This window comes from Schistocerca americana, chromosome 1 (genome assembly GCF_021461395.2).
Source record: "Schistocerca americana isolate TAMUIC-IGC-003095 chromosome 1, iqSchAmer2.1, whole genome shotgun sequence".
NCBI lineage: Eukaryota > Metazoa > Arthropoda > Insecta > Orthoptera > Acrididae > Schistocerca > Schistocerca americana.
In genome coordinates, this window is record NC_060119.1 from 702834685 (window position 1) to 702855023 (window position 20339).

A 20339-nucleotide genomic window follows, 5' to 3' on the forward strand; every position below is an offset into this window, starting at 1 on the left:
ATAATTTGCAGATGATGTGCCACTTCGTCAACAGTTAATTGTCTGTCTAAGAGAATCATTTCACGTGAATGCTCAATGGTTTCTTCATTTGTGGTGGCAAATGGTCGTCTGGCTCCTTCATCATGCATAACACTTGTGTGACCATTTCAGAATTTTTCAATCCATTTATAGACACTCCATTGTGGTAAAACACTGTTCCTGTACTGTACTGAAAGTCTTTGATGAATTTCGGCCTCTGATATGCCTTCCGACCACAAAAAACGGATCACTGAACATTGCTGTTCCTTGGTGCAAATAGAAAGCAAAGCAACCATGATTAACAGCACGGAAGCGACAATGAAAGTAACCTAGCAGCTTGGAAATTGCAAAGATATAACAGCAAATAAACAAAACATGCATCATTAACGTAAAACGACAGTACCAGCAAAATAAACCAAAATATAACTAAATTGCAGATAATAATTGACTTACCCTTGTATAGCCAACCAATAAATAATGTCATATCTAACCAAAAGAATGCATAAAATTGTACTTATTAATTCAGCCAATGTAGTTAAGGGACAATATTTTGACTGTGGAGAAATCGTGTATGGAATTCCCCAAGGTTCAATATTAGGTCCTCTATTGATCCTTATACATGTAATTGATCTTCTGTCTAATGTACAACAATCAGAATTAGTTCTTTTTGCAGATGACACTAATATTACAATCAATCCAAGCATACATACAAAAACAGAAGTAACAGTAAACAGTGTTCTTAAAAGCATCATTGACTGGTTTCCTACGCATAGCCTCAGTCTCAGTTTTAAATAAACAAAACCTATTCAGTTCTGCAAGCTCCTTAAACAACTTAGTTCAGTCAGATTTGCACTTAGAATAATTGAAAATCTTGGGAAGGGACAAATCAATAAGTTAGCGTATTTTGCATATTTTCATTCAATAATGTCATATGGAATAATGTTCTGGGTAACTCATCTTTAAGACAGAAAGGGCTTATCGGTGAGGAATGTGGTGTAAGAATAATATACGGTGCTCATCCGTGATCATCTTGTAGACACCTGTTTAAGGACTTGGACATTCAGAACACTGATTTACAGTATATTTATACCTTCCTGAATTGTTGTTCAAAAGGGACAATGATTTACATAATTACAATACCAGAAGGGAAAATGACAATCATTAATCCACATTAATGTTGTCTTTAACACAGAAATAGGTGTGCAGTGCAGCAACTAAAATTTTTGATGCCATACCCAGTAATATAAAATGTCTGACAGGCAGCAAAGTAAAATTTGAAAACAAACAGAAAAAGTTTCTACTTGACAACGCCTTGTATTGCATAGAAGAATTTCGATTATTCATATGAGTAAAAGGTGGTGGATACGAATTATTAAATCACATCTGTCAGAGGCCCTTTTTCCAACTCTGTGAGATTCTGATAACACTTTCTCACATGAACATGCGACATCTAACCTCGCAGTTGTCAGTCAACATCGGATGCTGTTCACATCCCTTACAATCCCTGCCAGACCTAAATCGCTCCAGGCAAATGCCGGGATGGTTCCTCTGAAAAGGCACGGCTGACTTCCTTCCCCATCCCTCCCTAATCAGATGAGACCGATGACCTCGCAGTTTGGTCTCTTTCCCCCAAACAACCCCCTCTGCCAGATCTGGTAACAGTGCTAAACACAGACATTATTAATGCACTCTGGTGGCTGCTGTACTTCTCACAGACAGCTGCAACTGTAATCATTTACATACTCGCTGATAGTATGTACATGTATGAAGTTAAACTGACATCGAGCCATGTTTTGTGGGTCCTTCACATTTTTGTCAGCAAGTGTAGTTGTAGTCTTAAGTGTTTCAGAGTTTCTAATGACCAGTATTTGTTTTGTAATCCCTCTCAGATTGTTCATACAATCAAATTTTTCTGCATATAATAATCTCCATTGCAAAACACCGCTTTTGTTGTTTTGCCCACCTAACCAAAAAGCTCCGAATATTTTGATATAAATCAGTTTGATACTTTATCAGATTCAATGAATTTTAAGTCAGCCCTGAATGCTCCTCAGAATACACAAACTATAGTAATTAACATACCACTATACATTAATTACCAGATGGAACACAATCATACACTAACTTTACAGTCACAGAAAATGCCTTTATTGTCACTGCCCACTTTGAATTTCTTTTCCTCTTCTTTCCCTCAGTCAAGTAAGTCCACATTATCTGAGAGAGAAAGTAAGCGGTGGGGAGGGGGGGCACATTATCGCACTGCTTACAAATCAGTTGAACTTTATGTGACTCTGCACATACAGTACTGATAAAAAGTATTTATTTATCTTTGTCCCTCTTGGACTCCAGGTACTGTCTGGCATAGTGTTGCAACAACTACTTCAAGTGACATCAGTTACTTCCACTTTCAGTCTCAGTCTGTGAAATGCCAGAAAGTCTGTGGCTCCAACAACTGCTCATATCAGTTAAAAGTTGAACAGATTGGACAGTATTAAAGTTGACTGAAAACTTACTACTGAACTAAATATTCAGTTTAAATCTTTATGATTGTGTTATTAGAGTAAGAAAACTAACTTTCTTAATTTCTTATACAACAACATTCAAGACAGCAAAGCTTACCAGACCAATTTATGGAAAACAATGCTTAAAAATTCCAGTCAAATCAACTGACAAAACTGTAACATTCCTTGCTATTTCACAGTGTACCTGATCATCACAGCTTAGGAAACAGTGTTACTACAGCTTAACAATACTTCTTCTGTGTTACTCTGAATTTATGCTTCTTGTTCCTAGATATAGAAAACAAATCGAAGCAGTTACTATTAGTGCAAGAGATGTGTTTATTTGTGGCTGCCTAGTGATCAAGATGAAAACAAGCTCTCATAACTGAAATTTTGTAAAATGACTGTTGGCTGTGGTTCCAAGTTGTCAACACAGAAATAGCTGAATATCATGGTTCACGAGCATACTGTCATAGCTCCAGCACTAAAAACCAATCAATAAGAAAGGTGCAATTTTACTTTAATAGATTTATTCAGTAAAGGTTGTTATATTCACTAACCATTTTGTAGTAACCAAATAATGCATGAAACCAATCCAAGTAACACAAATATGGCCCAATCATAAATCTGTGAACAATAACAGAAATAAGTCTCTTCAGGACTCCACATGTAACAAAACAAAATAATCATACAGTAGGTGCAGAATAAGCGATATACAGGACAACTGATGTGAGCGGTAAAAACTAAAAGAACATAGTAAAGGTGAGTCAATGCTGCTCTGTGCGCATATTGGCACTAGTTGGCAGTATAAGGCACAACGGAGACTGTGCTGTGTGCATGCTTCCTACAGGTGCTGTCTAGTGGCAAGCCCATGCTGATATAGTTGGTAGTTGATTTAAATGCACAAGCGCGATGACACTATACTCCGCGTACTCACACTCACATGCGCTACTAAGAAGATACAGCAAATGCAAAGAGGGCACCCAGGTGATGGAGGAGACACTGGTTGCCCAACAACAGACACATATATTGGATCTGTGGTGGTTGAAGCCGGTGCCAATGGTGGGGGCGGGACGATGTGCCGGGTGGGCACTGTCATAGAGCCACAATGCATGGAGATGCGGCCACACCTGAGGGAGGTGGGGCAGCGTGGCACCTGACAGCAGCACCAGGAAGCAGGATGCCATCACCATCACTGCGTCATCATCAGCACTCACGTCCGAGGGAGGAGGAGATAGGGCTGGAGCCACCGGAGAGGATGGCTGAGGCAATGATGTTGAGGGGGTTAGTGGAGGCATCCCGACTGGAACAGCGGGCTCTGGCAATGGACCCAAGGCCAGAGACAGCGTGGCACCCAGCACTGGAAAGCTAGACCCCCAGGGAGCCGCAAGCGGAGGAGGCAGCCAATAGGCAGGGGTGCCTCCACATCAGGCGATGATTGGGCCGAGGTGGGGGGCAGCAGGGTGGGCTGTGGTGACAGGAGCCACATCCACAAACTGGTAGTCTTTTGCAACGAGCGGGCCCACAGTAGATGAAAGTGGAGTACCAACAGCCTTCAGCTGTGTGGACATCACAAAGATGGCATCCCTATCAGTGGACAACAGTGACCGGTATCCACTTGGGTCATGACCAAACCCTTGTGCCCACACTGGCAATCATGGCACAAAGTGGTCAGATGAACCCGACCGTGACAGTTTGCAGCACAGGCTGCAGAAGGTGGAGGAGTGTGTGTGGCTACTGTCCATGAAGCAGTTCAGCCGGGCTCCAATCCCCCACAGGGGTGAAGCAATAGGTGCTCAGAAAACAGAAAAGGGCATTGAAAGGCGAGCAATTCACAACAAACTTTTTCATTTGGGGCTTGAATGTATGCACTAGTCATTTGACCTCATCATTTGACTGAAGGCAGTACTGTAACATGGCGAATGCTGTTACAGGAACAAAGAATTGAAATATGTGAGAAGTTAACTGGGGCCCATTATAAGTGATTAAGGTATGAGGTGATACCTCAATAGAAAAAACCCTCAAAAGCATACAAATTGTGACCTCGGCCATCATCGATGCACACCAGAGAATGTACGAAAACTGGGAAGATGCATCCACAACCAATAGATAATAGAAATTCAAGAAGCGACACACAAAGTCTGTATGAATGCATTCCCAAGGCTGGCAAGGACCAGGCCAGGGAGACAGAGATGCCATGGAAGCTGCTTGTTGTCGAGTGCACTGCTCACAAGCCATGACAAAAGGGCAATTTTATCATCAATCTCTGGCCACAAAACATATCTCCTTGCTAACAGTTTAATCTGCTGAACTCCCCAATGGCCCTGGTGGAGAAGACGTAGATCCTCGTGCTGTAATATGGCAGGAATGACTACTCTCAGAGAGAGGTCTTCTGTCCACAACAGAAAAACACTATCAGAAACACAGAGGCAATACCATAGGGAAAAATAGTTGTGCACATGGGGTCTGAAGTGCAACTGGACAGTTTACCCAGACAACCAGCATGTGGGCTGTGTGCTACCTTGTCAAGCAAGGCAGTGTGAGGGTTAAACAAGGAAACCAAGGGTTTATGGTCAATGATAAGGTGAAACTTGGAGCCACACAAAAAACATGAAATTTCTGGAGAGCATAGGCTGTGGTAAAGAGCCTCTTTTTCCATCTGAGAGTAACACTGTTGGGGTGGAGTGAGGGATTTAGAGGTGAAAGCAGCAGGTTGTTCAGGGCCATTGGTATATCAGTACACTAGGACTGTACACTGTACTGACAGTTGCCAAATTATATGAGAATGTAGCTGAACAAGAGGCCATCAGTAGGCTATATTTCAACATTTGAAAAGCATGTTTGCAATCTGGTGTCAAACAAAAAGGTACATTCTTGTGTAACAAGGCATACAATGGGTGGGCCAATGTGACTGCCCCTGGCAGGAATTTATGATAGTAGGCTATCTTTCCAAGGAAGACCTGAAGCTCCTTAGTGGAAGAGGAGTGAGGCATAGATGTAACAACAGAGGTATGGTCTTGCAGAGGGCAAACCCCATCCCACAATACCTTGAACCCTAAATAAACAATAGAAGATTGGAAAAACTGAGATTCCATGACATTACACTGTAAACCTGCAGACTATAAGACAGAAAACAAAGTGTGCTAATTTTTCAAGTGATATGCCATGGAGGAGCCTGTGACATCATCATCATCCAGATAATTAATGCAACCTGAGAAGGCATACTCAATTACTCTAAAAACCAGTGGAAAATAGCAGAGGTGCTACCCACACTAAAAGTAAGGCACAAATATTGATAGAGACTGAAAGGTGTATTCAAAACCAGAACTCGCCAAAACTCTTTGTCCACAGGAACCTGCTGATATGCTTCAGACAAATCTATTTTATAAAACTACTGGCATGTGATATTTTCGCCAATGGTTCCTCTTGGCATGGGAGAAGATACATATCCACAACTGACTGTGTGTTGACAGTAGTACTGGAGTCACCACAGAGGCGAAATTTCCCAGATGTCTTCCTTTCTACAACTAGCAAAGACAGCCATTCACTAGCCATAACAGGTCACGCTACTGCTGGAGATTGAAGTCTGTCCAATTCTACTTTCACTTGATCTTTCAGGGTGACAGGAATAGGATGTGCACAACAAAAATGATGCTAAGCTGTGGATTTCAAAGAAATATGAGCAGAAAAATTCATAGCACACCCTTCACCTTACAAAAACAAGTCTACACACAGTGTTTACCACTGAGAATATGGTACCTGATCGGACATAAGGTGGGCTGCATCAGTGATGGAAAATATAAATGCCTAAAACCATCCATTCCGAACAAGTTTTCAACACCTTCATCACTAACCACCATAATGTAATGGAACGAACCTCTGACTTGTAAGAGGCAGATGCTGTAAATTGGCCCAAAAGTGCGGTATTTTATTTGTTATAACTGACCGGCTTCTGCATGACCAGTGTCAATGGTGGCAAGCCTGAGCTCACATAAGTTTGGAAATTCAATAATGTCACTGCAGCACCTGTGTGAACTGTAGCCAAAACACTTGGCAGGAAACACTTAACTCAATAACCAACTTGGGAGAAGTCTCAATCATTAGAGTCAATAGATTTTACATCCATGTCCAAATCCTGAGTAACCTTCGGTGAATGACACATGGAGGTGATGTAGCCTTTCTTCTGGCAAGCATTACAGATAGCCAGTTGTATAGGACACACCAAACATTCATGCTTGACAAAATAGAAAGAACAAGACAGATACAGGTGAATGCTGACATTGATGCTGTGGTGGTCATGACTGCTTGGGCCAGCTTTGTTCTGCTCGGCACAGGGCCCACATATTTACTGCCACAACTGTCTTCCTCATGCAAGTTATCTTTCATCCTAGTGGGCACGTCTGCCACATCACCCCATTCTCATACTGGTCACCCACTGCCCGAGAAATTTCAAAGGATTATGATACTTGCAAAATGTATGCCAAAGAGGGTTACCATGGCACCTTCTGGTGCATTCCTTGTTTGAAACTAAACAGATGATTGTGTCACACACCAGTTGATTCTGCGTAAGATCATTAAAGGCATTAGTAATGAATTGACACTTAGGGCTAAGACCATGAAGTTCAGCTGGCCAGGCCCTGTATGACTGGTTTGATTTCTTGCAACATCAGTAGAATTTGGCTCATGCTGCTATGAAATATTTGTGTGCAATACTAGTTGGACAATAAACTGCACATGTGATCAAAAGTAAGAGCAGCCAGTTCTTGTAAAAGGGCAAGCTGACACAATATTTGATATGCCTTAGGTGGAATTCACAAGGGGAGTAAAGCTTTGTACAAATTCGAGTCTGTCACACCAGAAGCCAAAAGATGCTGTCTGAGTCTTTTTTCATAAGCTTCCCAGTCCTCGGCTGAAACATCATACAGAGGAAAAGTGGATAGATAAACCAATGGAACGGTACCCTGTCTGTTAATTGAAGCTGACAAAGTGGTCACTACCAAAATAAGCTTTTCAATCCTAGTAACACAGCATCCATAATGACTAAACGTATACCAAACTTAAAGAATGCACACAAGGAAGCCATTCCAAACTTATCACCAATAGTAACCAAGAAATACATGAAACTAATATGAGTAACACAAATATCACTTAATTCATAAACCTCTGAACAATAACAGAAACAATCATGTGACTCCACAAGTAACAAGACAAAACAATCATAAAGAAGGTGCAACATAAACAATACACAAGACAACTGAGGTGAACAGTATAAACTAAAAGAACGTAGTGAGGGTGAATTAGTGTTGCTTCATGTGTATAAACACTTGAGTTGCAGGTAGATTATATGGTGGAAACCGTGCTGTGTGCTCGCTTCATACTGGTGGCCTCTATTGGCTGGCCCGCACTAATATGGTTGGTGGTTGATTTAAGTATATAGGTATAGTGACACTACACCCGCCGCACACACACACTCACACTCACACTCACATGCACTAGTAGCAGGATATAGCACTTTCGTTCAGTCACTTGACCACAAAGGTGTAAGGTGATAAAACTATTTGTAAAATAGTCCTCATTGCCAAATTGTGCTGTGTCAAAATGACCTCAAAATAGAACATCTTGAATTCTTCTGTAGTGTTTGTAATTCATACTTATGATGCTTTATTGGACTTTTGAATACTGGATTTTTCTGTATTAAAACAAAGACTCATTAATAATTTGAAATTTGAGCCGTTAAATTATTCTTATTTTAGTAAATAAAAAACTTAAAATATATAGAAATTTTGTTTCAGATGGAACTTCAGTCATATTTACAACACAGAATTTTGTAATATTTTAACATTACTGATTCCTTTTTCTGCCTGAAGACAAAACAAGAGTAATTATACAATTGCATTTGTAATATTCATTCTTTTGTCACAAACATTCAATTCGCAATGATTTTTTTATCCTTTTACCGCCTGACCCCCAGAGTTGTGTGTACAGACCATAAATATGCATCCCTTAAGTTGGAAGTAGCTCAGTGAAGAGTTTGAAATTTCCACTTCCTAACCTTAATTTTCACTGTCTCAGTTAGTACTCCATGATGTCAATAACTACAATCATTTCACCTGGGTTCGTTCATGAAGTGCACTTCCACTGACTGACGGAAGCTTTTCTTTGTACTCATGTCGATGCAGCCCCGTATAAAATAAACAGGAAAGGACATTTTCAGTTAATTTTCTATGCCTTCACATACTTATATTTTCACTTAGGATCTTAATTATAATATTAAAAGAAAACTATTCAGAACTCATATCCATTCATGACAAAAGACACTGGTGGAAACAAAAAGAAAGTTTATGTTTCATCTATCTAAAAAATTTGTTATACTCTATCAAGGCAAAGTATGTCTTGACACTTTGATGTCTTTGGATGAACATTCTCAGTGCAGAACCCATGATTAGAAATTGTTGCAACTGCCTTTTGTTAACAAAAGTATGAACATTTATTCTTGTGTTCACCTCTATCTGATCTGTCTGCTTGAAGTTCTCAATTGAAAATCATACAGTAAATGATATCTGTACACAGTTTCATTAAGGTTTTTTTTATCTTAGCTGTCATATCTGACTTCCAAAGAACCAAATGGTGTCCTGCTATTGAATGTAATGTTTCCTACTTTGTAAATGTGATGCATAAAGGTTTCTGTGCAATACTCTGCCACAGCACCAATATGGTAACAACATATTAATTTTTTGTGACATTAATTTTATTTTTGCTTCTGTTTGTGAAAGCTGTTGTGTGATGCTGTTTCACTATTGTAAATCATGTGGCTATACTCTCCAGACCAGGATAGTGTTCAGCCTGACATATGTTTTATTTGAATTATAATTATGTGAAGTCTCACACTATGTGTATCATTGATATTTATTGTATGCATATTTGACACTGTCAAAGATCCAATTAATTCAAGTTTGTTTTGGAATAGGCACCTTGCATGTGCCCTTCTGCCCAGTTTCCTACAAAAACTTTACATGCTTTGATGGCTACTCAGAAGTGAGAGTTACTCTTTTTGAAGAATATTAGAACAGAAGTTAAAAAAGCCCTTCTTTCCCTTCTGGCACATTCTTGAAAACTTTGGGTAATAAAATTATTTCTCATTTTGCTTTCTTGCGCACAAGGACTTATGTATTATGGTTTACATTCCTAGTCAAACATTTATTCTATAGATATATGCTGTCCCCTTCACCAGTGAAAATCAGTGAGCTGTTCCTTTAAGTAGAAATTATCCAAATTCTAAATATTCACAAATATCTGGAATTTTTCAGATTTGTTTTGTAAGCTCTTGGCACATATACTTTCAGCCTCTGTAGTCACTCTTTCTCGAAATCCTCAAGTAGGATGAAATTTAATTGATTACTTGTCAGTGGCTGAACAGCTTCCTGATATCAGAGCACCATGTCATTGTAATGTGGTTGGTGTCTTAAACTAGTTACACTAAGTCCTGCCTCTTTATTCTTGGAAAATTTTGTAAAGGTCTTCTGTTGCACATTTTCCCTTACACACAGCTCTGTCTCAGATGTGTCACCTCTGAGAAAAATCTAATAAATATACACCGGGAGCACTGTACTTGGTTAAATCTTTGTGCTTGATCAGCATTGTTGGTTGCTCGATTTTTCAGAATGTGGAGCATTTATTTAAATAGATACCTACAAACCACACAATATCATGATCCTTTCACTTAATTTTGACGTATCAGAACATACAGAACAGAGATCAGTTCAAACACAGCTAATTTACATGACTGTTCGCTTCCAATGAATGTAACCGAGGTACAGTTGAAGCAATTTTATCTGGTTACAGAAAAATTACCAGAATAAAGAGGAATATAAACTCTTCATTTATGGATGCAATTAAAAAAGACATCAAGTAGTCATTTGCATTGCTGCATAACCCAGCGATATCAAACAATACCAAATTTCTCCTATAACAATGAGAATAATCAAACAACTATTTTTTTGTTCTTTATATTTGGTTGTGGGATGAACTATCTTATTTTGATGTGTGGCAGTGGTCATAAAGGTTTGTGGTAGAAGGCAGGGGTAAGATTGCAATTATATGTTAGTGACTAATAAGAAAATTGCATGGAGGGGAGGCGGACAATAGATCATCCATTAACAGAACTTGGTTAAATTCTGAAAAAGCTGCATCTCACCGTCAGTAGTTCTTCATGTGAACTTGACTTTTTCTGCGCCTTGTTACCTCACATGTTTTGTGTGAAACATTTCTTCTACTCTCCCCTCCTTGTTTTAAAAACTGTTTACAGAGGTAGAAAAGACATCTCAAGACTCTCAGTATTTAGTGTGATCTAATTCATACTACCGCCATCTGTAGTGCAATCTTTAATTTATTTGTATGTTCTTATCAATTTTTAATTAGTTTTTATAAATTGATGATGACAAAGATACCAAAAGAATGCAGTTATTTTTATCCATTATGCTTAGAAAGTGCAATACTTATGATAAAGTGATTCTTATGAGTGTGTCACTTTGACAAATTATATAAATCTCTTTCAGATACGATGAAATAAAACTATTATAATGAAAAATATGGTGGTTACAGACACATAAAAACAGTATTTCTTGTCATTTCATTCTACTTCTCCAGAAACCCTAAAGTAAATCAGTGTAGCAATTAATGTATTTCAAACTAATTCACACATCTACAGCTAAAACTGTAGCAGAATTTATATTTTGCTCTGCCTTAATTTCAGTATAATTTCTACATATATTAATTATTTTACAGGCAATCTACAAAATGGTTGGCTCTGTAATGAAAATGCCTGAAGATGAGTCAACACCTGAAAAAAGAACAGATAAGATTTTTCGTCAAATGGATAAAAATAAGGATGGTAAACTTTCATTAGATGAGTTCATTGAAGGGGCAAAAAGTGACCCGTCCATTGTCCGACTACTGCAGTGTGATCCACAAGCACAGTGAGAGGATTGGTAGATGGTAACTGAACTTCTGAGGCTTATATCATCAGAATTGTGCTTAATTCTGTGCTTGGTCATGTGCCCAATCTTGAACATGGGCTTTGGTACAAAGATTATAACAGACTGATTTCAGTAAAGAAGAGGGCTGCAAAAGAAGTCCATTGTTGAATCATGTCATACATGAAAATGATAATGAACTTCTAACTTCATTCACATAAAGTTCTGCCATTGAATTGGAAGCAGGTGAACTGTGTTAGTGTGATTTTGAAGTTTTATTTAAATGGATGGGCGCAGTATTGCATGTAAGTGGCACAGTGGCCTGTGTGGCAGATGGTTTGTGTCAATTCCCTTTTTATTCTGATCAAGTTAGAATATGTGAAAATTCTATCAGTAATATGTTTTTAAATAAATTGTTCATTACATGCATATTCTTTGCACACATGTGCATGTATGTCAACAGTTTTTAAAATAAAATGACATTCCTTGATACTCCTTCAATGATATAGCTCTGTTTTTTTTGTATTTGATGTCTTTCTGACTTGAATTAATTCACAAATCTTTGAATTTTGGAAATTATCATTGTATGAATGTCATCTGTGCACCTTTAGTTTTCTTGCATCTGTGTAGTTATACTGAACTTCTTAAGAAAGCTTAACTGAACAGCTGTGAGTTATGAATAGTCTGAAGCATTGTTGTCTTATTGGCTGTCAATTATGTAATAGTTCAACTTCAAATAAATGTTCAGGTTCTTCTGCCTCTCAATCATAAGTAGCATACTGTCCATAACCAAACATTTTAGCTATTTATTTGCCCTTAATATTGATGCTTGAAAAGGGACAGTGATGTGGTTGCTCCTCCCATTTAAGAGAGAACTACATTTCAACAAAAATTTTATGCATACTTATTTTGGCATGCATTTTGTCACAAGAAAGCTGCAGAACTCTTGTTAAACTTCGATATGCATTTGAGAAGTGGGAAGTGAATAACACCATCCTGAAACAGAATATCTTTTGGGTATCACACAAATATGAAATGTGTTTTTGTCCTCAGTATTATTTTTTAAACAGACAGTTGGAAAACATGTGAAACTGTTGAATAATGCTACATATAAACTGGGCCAAGATGAATATAGAACAAGCAATGGCAAAGAGAGATTTTAAATATTCAACATTTAAATGTTGCATACATTCAGAATGAACAACAGATCTGAGTGAAAGCCATTCCTTTTCAGACAAGAATTTTTTTGATTTCCTATCTAGTTTTCATGACTAGTAATTGATTTACAGTGATTATTGATCCTTTTTTTTTCTGCAGAAAAATTATTTCCGTAATACTGATTTAATTTGTGGTGTGCTGTGTAGCACAAGGCTTGGCAGAAAATGCAAACAGTTCTTTTGTTAACTTAAGACACACAAAACATAAACTGTCTCTGTCTTACTAGCCTTCTTCAAGTTTTGTTTCTGTTTAGTCATCATCTTTATTTGTAGTGTGCTACTATTTGTATTTGCTGAATAAGATGGCCATAACATTTACCAACGTAATATTGATCATGGTGATATTAAATTCTCATTTTTATTTTGCAGATGAAGCTATCTATAATTAACTTTCCTCTTACTGTTCTTTATAAGTGACATTTTCCAATTTTAAATTTACGGAGTTTTTGGTAGTATCAGTAGTTGCGAGGTCTTCCTTGTTTCATTGCTTCTGGTGATGGACATATGTGTAGTCTGAAACATTTCTGATGTTCTTTGAAATTTAGAAACATCATGCTGATATTGCATTTGAGCTAAGCATCTTTCATATACTTTATGATTACATTGTTTCTAGCTCATTCCTGTGTTATTTACTAACTCTTAGAGCTGCAGTATTAGTGTTGAAAAATGCCACACATTTCACTCTTTATAAATTTAGTCACTTTATGCAAATAGTAGGAATTGTCATAATTCTTTAAATGTCATTCATTCTTAGCATTACTGTCTAGGAATACTATTGCTGTAAACATGAAGAGACGTGTAGAAACTCTCCAGTTCTGTAATTTTTTTTTTAGAAAAATATTTCGTATAATAATCCAATATACCATCAAATAAAAATGCATGCAGTTTTGAAAACCTTATTAAGCAAATTATTTTCTGTTAAATGGTTTGTAATATGCTATTACATTTTGATGTGAAGTTTTGGCTAAGAATTTAAAAATAAAGTTTTCGTAACACCATTATAACTCTCCCTTCCACCAAATCCACAAAAACTGGAATGCATCAAGTGCTCAGTATTACTGATGCTGAATGTGGATTGAATTATTTTAAAATTGTTCAGATTTTGCTGTTTGCTAACTAAAATCTGCTTTTCCTTGCTATCTCTAAATTTTATACCATTTTAGAAAATAGAGCATCAGTATTTCATTTTTGCTGTTTACCAATTATATTCATAATATTTCTTCAGAGTTAGAGGCATATCATACACTATTGAATAATCATTCAATTTAGTAACTACAGATATAGTAAAAAGTATAATTATTCTTTCACAATTTGCTAATCCAGATAAAATAAGTAATATTACATAATTGAAAAATCACATCACTTGTCATCCAGTAGGAATAAAATGTTACTTCATAAATTTTCTGTGTTCAGTATTGCTACTTAAGTACGTAATTACATCTCAAAATACTCTACAAATTCAGTTTGTTTGTCAGTTAAAGGTACTTTCCATTCTTCACTATCTGTTATTCTTCTGTGAAACAATGTATGACTATTCTTTTCTAGTATTGCATACCGTCATTGCTAGTGAAATTCTCTTTAAACATTAATCCCACTATCTCCGATATCAATTAATTTAATTATTTCTCACTTGTGACACATATCAATTGTCAATTGGGAGACTAATTTCTTTTGAAATTTAATAGTTTGTGCAACCAGAATTTATACTCGGCAATTTGCTCAACTTGTTAATAGATTGGCATAGTGTGACACTGTTATCTGTCACTTACAAACTTCTACGTCCTATTGTGTATCTGCTCATTTAGATGTTTATTTTACTTATTCACAATCCAAGACACTGGCACCATCTGGAGTGGCTCACAGCCAAAATGTGATTTTCAAGCCATCAGAAAGTGGTAGTTTCACACAAGAGTGGGACAGTGGCTAATTCTAAAATGATACATAGTGCAAACAGATCTGTTGGCAGATAGTTCTGTATGTGTTCAATAAGTCATGAGAATTAAATCTCTCTCTCTCTCTCTCTCTCTCTCTCTCTCTCTCTCTCTCTCTCTCTCACTCACGCACACACACACACACACACACACACGCGCGCACACACACACACACACACACACACACACACACACACACACACACACACACGCCTTCCTTCCCTACTTCCTTCCTTCCTTATTCACTTTTACCTAACTGTCTTTTCCATCTATGGTTGTCTACCCCCTCCCCATCTCTCCGACAGCACATGGATTCAAGCATGCATAATTAGTAACAGAATTATTTGTTGTATTCCTTTATATATCCTCTCTCCCAGGTACTACTGTACTATTTTTCACGTTAAGTAAATAGTTGTATTATAGGAATGTAGACAGTAACAATCCAGTTGTGTACTGACTTTCACATCTTGCAGAATGTGTGTAGTATTTGTAAACTAAATTCTACGTAAACACTTTCTATTCTTATTGCATTAAAAATTGGAGAAGTATGTAAATCTGGTGCCACTTATATTTTTCATCTTTTTCTTTATGGGCCTACTACCAGGCAAGGAATATAATCATAAATCTTTGTCTGAGGCAGGACTTTTAGGACGGAGTTTCTCAAACTGCATAATTGGGAATATTGTGAAAACTGACATATTCCGCTGGATGTTTGTGTCTGCCACAGATAAGACTGACTGTAGAAGGTAGTAAAACTTTGTAAAAAAACTGATTCCTGAATCATTTATGACAATCAAATTTGCATTAGTGTTTGAATATTATGTACACAAAGTTAAATCCAGAAAATGCCATACCACCACACTTCGTGCAGAATTTTATCTTGTAATACCAGGTGTTTAGCACAGATATTTTTAGTATTTGCACAATATTGTTTTAAAGTATTAGAAATGACAAATACTGTATTAACTGCCAAACACTGGGAAAGAAAATTGCTATTGAAGTATGACATTCCCCAAGTTAAATCATAGTAGCATAATGCTTGCTGTTACTCTGATTACTTATCTCGACTGTGGAATTTAGTGTAGATTTAACTAAAAACAAAGAATTGTAAGGCACTCACAGACCTGTTCTCTGTGTTTTGTTTTTTGCAAAAATTGTACAGAAAAAGTTTTTAACTTGTATGTTGACTGTTAAAATAAGACTCAAAAGATTTATTTGTGATATTCAGTTTTTATGTAATTCTGATTCTACATCAGTTACATTGGTTGTAATTCTTTGGATGAATATATTCTAGTATATTCTCAAATTAACCTCAGCTAATAAGATTGGGAGGGGGGTATCACAAAGAGCTGAATAAGAACAGTTTTCAGAGACAAATTGAAATGATTTTGCACATAAATTCCAGTTGTTTGTTACAGTGCAAGAGAGTGGGTGAGGGATGACATAGAGAAAGTTGTTCACAAAAACAAATGTACTGTCTTTTCCTGCATAATGAAAGTGGAGTACGCATAAAAAGTGATTGAAATAGAACATGGAGATAAGTGATTTACAAGGCCTAAATAAAAATGAATGGTTATAATCTAGTCTATAGATTATAGTATTTTTTTTAATGAATAAAATTTTTCTCTTGACTCTATCTGAGTGTTTGTTAATTAGCAAAATATGAAAAATTTAAACTTATTTAGAATATATGGCACTCAAAGAGAAATTTTAATACTAAATATATGAAGCGAAGGTTGTCATTTACCCCCAGTGTTAACATTTAACAGTAATAATGGTAATGATGATATATTTTGCCTTTAATGTGCAGACTTTTTGTTACATCTTAGTTATACTTACATAACAGTTGTCTCTCTTTCATTAATGTTTATTTATGTATTAAAAGTAAGACAAGTAGAGGTTATACATTGAAGGTAACAGACACTAATTGTAATTGTTGTTCTACATTGAAGGTATTAGTTGTTGACAGCTCAAAGTGGAAGATTCCGCTTGTTTGCTGTTGCTACTTATAATTTTTATTCAAGGTTATGAAAAAATGCAAGATGATACATTAGTCTTTTACAAGATTTAATAATAGTGTCTAATACATCCAGGGCTGGTACCAGGCTGTTTGAACTATTGCATTTGCTTCATCCATGAACTTTGAAGGAGCCCTGATGCTACAAGTTATCCTATTAAAAATGAAAAAAAAGAAAAGAAAAAAGGAATATGACAGTGCTCAGTGTTTCACTCTCAGAAGGATATGTGCCTCCAATAATGAAGTAATTCTTTTTGCTACTCTCATGCAGAAAATTTGATTTTACAATTTTGAGGTCATGTAATCCTTTCAAGCTTGTGAGGCTCAGAAATCCTTGTCACTAATGAATATATGTAACAACATTTGGTATCAGTTTTACATGATATCTGCTATATATGGTGTTGATAGTAGCATATTTTGGAATGGGGAAAAAAGTTCTCTCAAAAAGTCTTTGAATCATTATATATGTATTTGAGTGCCAAGCTTTCGTGAAAGACAGCACTGCTGAAAAAACTACAACAGATTGTTGCAGAAAAAATCATACAGTCAGACTTGCACCCATCTCAGTGAATTTGGTTTTAACATTAAAAACGTTTGTTCGAATGTATGTGATAAAGTCATTTTGTTTGACTCATAGTGTGTGTTTTATCATGTACAAATTATCGCACAAAATGTTAGCTTATTAATTACGTTTTCAACAGCATTATTTCCATTGTTTATATATGTCTTTGTGCTTCTACTTTCCTTCATAGATTCAAATTTTAATAATAGCCACCATGATGAACGAGCATGTATTTTGTCATTGATGTTTTTCCCAGCTGTTATTCACTCTGGAATTGATATGAGTGAATCAATTCATAAATATTTATTATTTCATGGATTTTGTCATAAACTTGTGTGTGTTACCATACCAGAAGCTTTGAAAAAATATCATTATTTGTACATTGCCTTCAGTAAATTAAAGTGTTGCCAAGTACATGTGTGTTTGATAAGTGAAACATTTTGTTCATGTTTCTGTTTCGAATTCTGATTTTTTTTTTTAAATTCAGTTATTTAATATTCTTCCTTGTGCACTGACAAATGGTGTGTGATAAATTTTAAGAGGCTTATAAATTATGCAACAAAATGTTGCAAGTCCATTATGCGGCCTCCATACTGCTTCTACTTGTTCTATTCTGGGTTGTATATATATTTCAAGTATTTAGGGAAAAGTCTTTGTAGAAATGTATAGTTAAGTTGAAAACAGATTTCAGGAGAGTAATTAGGTCAGTAATTACTTACTTGTATCTTGCTAGAGAGAAACTTAATGCCAGCTGTTATTGATAACTTCACAAGTATTTTAAGTCTGCTTCTTCAACTGCACATATTTTACTAAACACAAGTTAAGTACAAGTACATTACAAAAGGTAGTGGCAACTGAATCTTCTGGTAATAGTCAAAGTAAAAGACCTCTCACGTTTTGGTTGATTCACTACTCGGGAAATTTGTTCAGTAACTCAAGTGATGGTGCAAGAGAACATGATTTTATAGGTTGCAATGTGAAGTACTCAAATACACAAGAGAGGGTACACTGTCTATTTAAAATTCCACAAAATTACCATTCTTTTACTGATATTTTGTGTTAGTCTTTCATCTTCTCTTACTTGCTTTTGTTTGTTGAAGAAAATACTAACTTGTAACTGGAGTCATGAGTTGAGTGAATTTTGGAACCAATCCCTATGCTTTCACTAACTTGTTCCACCAATCATTCCTTCCCAGTCCAGTTTACTTGTAAGGTCTGCTTCATGAATCCCTGTATACCGATAATCCCAATCAGCACCATTAAAATTCCTGAAATCAGCCATTTTGAATGTCAGCTCCTGCCTGACATTAACTTTCAAAGCTGTACTCTAAGGTGTGGCCAGTCATAAAACCAAAATTTTTCAAAAAGTGTATCTTGATGCTTTTAGTAAAGTGGCTGTCTCACCCTCCTCATCACCAATGACATAAGCCAGTGTGTTTTTTAGCTGTTTCAGTCATTCAACTGGTTTAAAATACTTGTGATATTGTACTCTGCCCTGAGAATATCCTATGACACCTATCCTACATGTGTATCATGACTGCTTCCTAGCAGCACTGCCTTCTTCTTACTGTTTTTCACACTCCTATGCTCTCTGATCAAGGATAGTGTGTGCTTCATATTTTGCTACTTTTACTTGTCTTGGGCTTCTGTACACTTGATTCAGGCATCAAGTAAAACTGCTGTGTTGTTGCTGTTGTTTTTCTGATGCAAGTAAATGTAGACCATGCCACATTTTCTTCAACATTTTAGCAGTGTTTCTTCAAAACTTTTTGCCCCCAGTCACTCTTAAATCTCAGGTTCATGTGTGCCATTGAATCCATGGTACTTGTTATGGACAAGGTGTTGACATTGACATCTTTCCATAATGCTATGCAGCATATTTTTGTGACATAGTATTGATTCAGATCCTTTGCTGAAACTGAATCAGTTTTTTCTATGAATCATCATCATAAACTCACACCGAACACATACTTACATCTTCATTTTTATGAAATTGAGTCAAACTGAAACAGTAAATGTGTAATACAAAGAATCTGTAAATGATCTCAATAGCCATTAACTTGGTAAGCATGTTCCATATAGCACTGTATAGTCACGAAGTTGCAGCATTATAAAAATGCACTAACACTGGCACAAAAGCCATTTAAAAAATGACAACCTCACTAGCAATTGACACAACTCTCTCTAAACTTGGGTTACATGTTGAATAAGAATGCAGTGTCTTCCTTGCAAGAGCTTTCATTGGAAGCTTAATCCTGTAAGCTACATTTTTATTGCAAATGTTTTTAAAAGTACTCTTGAAGAAAGAAAATTTTTAATTTACACAAGGTGATTGAATTAATATTTTAGCTTGTTGTACATCTCACATTTTTAGAAAATAGATATTGTAAATGGCTGACATTGTAGCAAGACTCATCCCATCCATAATCTATTATAAACTTGATATTTATTACATCCTACCTTGTTTCATGCTAACAGCTCAGGGAAGAGAATTTACCATCTCACACGGTTACCCTGGATAACCAAAATTCACAGAGCATAGAGATTAGTGTGGGCTTGGAAATACAGGGTGATTTAAAAAGAATACCACAACTTTAGGAATTTAAAACTCTGCAACGACAAAAGGCAGAGCTAAGCACTATCTGTCGGTGAATTAAGGGAGCTATAAAGTTTCATTTAGTTGTACATTTGTTCGCTTGAGGCGCTGTTGACTAGGTGAAACAGATGAATCTTTCGTTTCAAAGATTGTGTTTAGTGATGAAGCAACTTTCCACACTAACGGGAAAGTCAACCGTCACAATGTCTGTATATGGGGCACTGAGAATCCGCGGAAAACAACTCAGTATGAATGTGACTCGCCTAAGGTGAACGTTTTCTGTGCCATTTCAGCCAATAAAGTTTTTGGTCCCTTTTTCTTCGAAGGTGCTACTGTAACTGGACTACAGTATCTGGAGATGTTAGAGAATTGGCTGTTCCCTCAGCTCGAACAAGAAGCACAATAATTCATATTTCAGCAGGATGGAGTGCCACCACATTGGCACTTATCTGTCCGTAACTACCTGAACGTCAACTACCCGAGGCGATGGATCGGCCGCCAGGCAGCCCGTGACAGAGCACTTCA

The 20339-nt window shown here is 36.6% G+C and overlaps 1 protein-coding gene across 1 annotated transcript in view; it reads left to right on the top strand.

Moving 5' to 3' along the window:
* The window catches only part of LOC124609611 (neurocalcin homolog), a 49932-nt gene extending 32278 nt beyond the window's left edge, over window positions 1-17654 (top strand). Inside the window, exon 4 of the mRNA XM_047140087.1 lies at window positions 11304-17654. Coding sequence (XP_046996043.1) covers window positions 11304-11498 — 195 coding nt within the window. The 3' untranslated portion in view covers window positions 11499-17654. The remainder of the gene's footprint in view (window positions 1-11303) is intronic.
* The last annotated feature ends 2685 nt before the right edge of the window (window positions 17655-20339 follow it).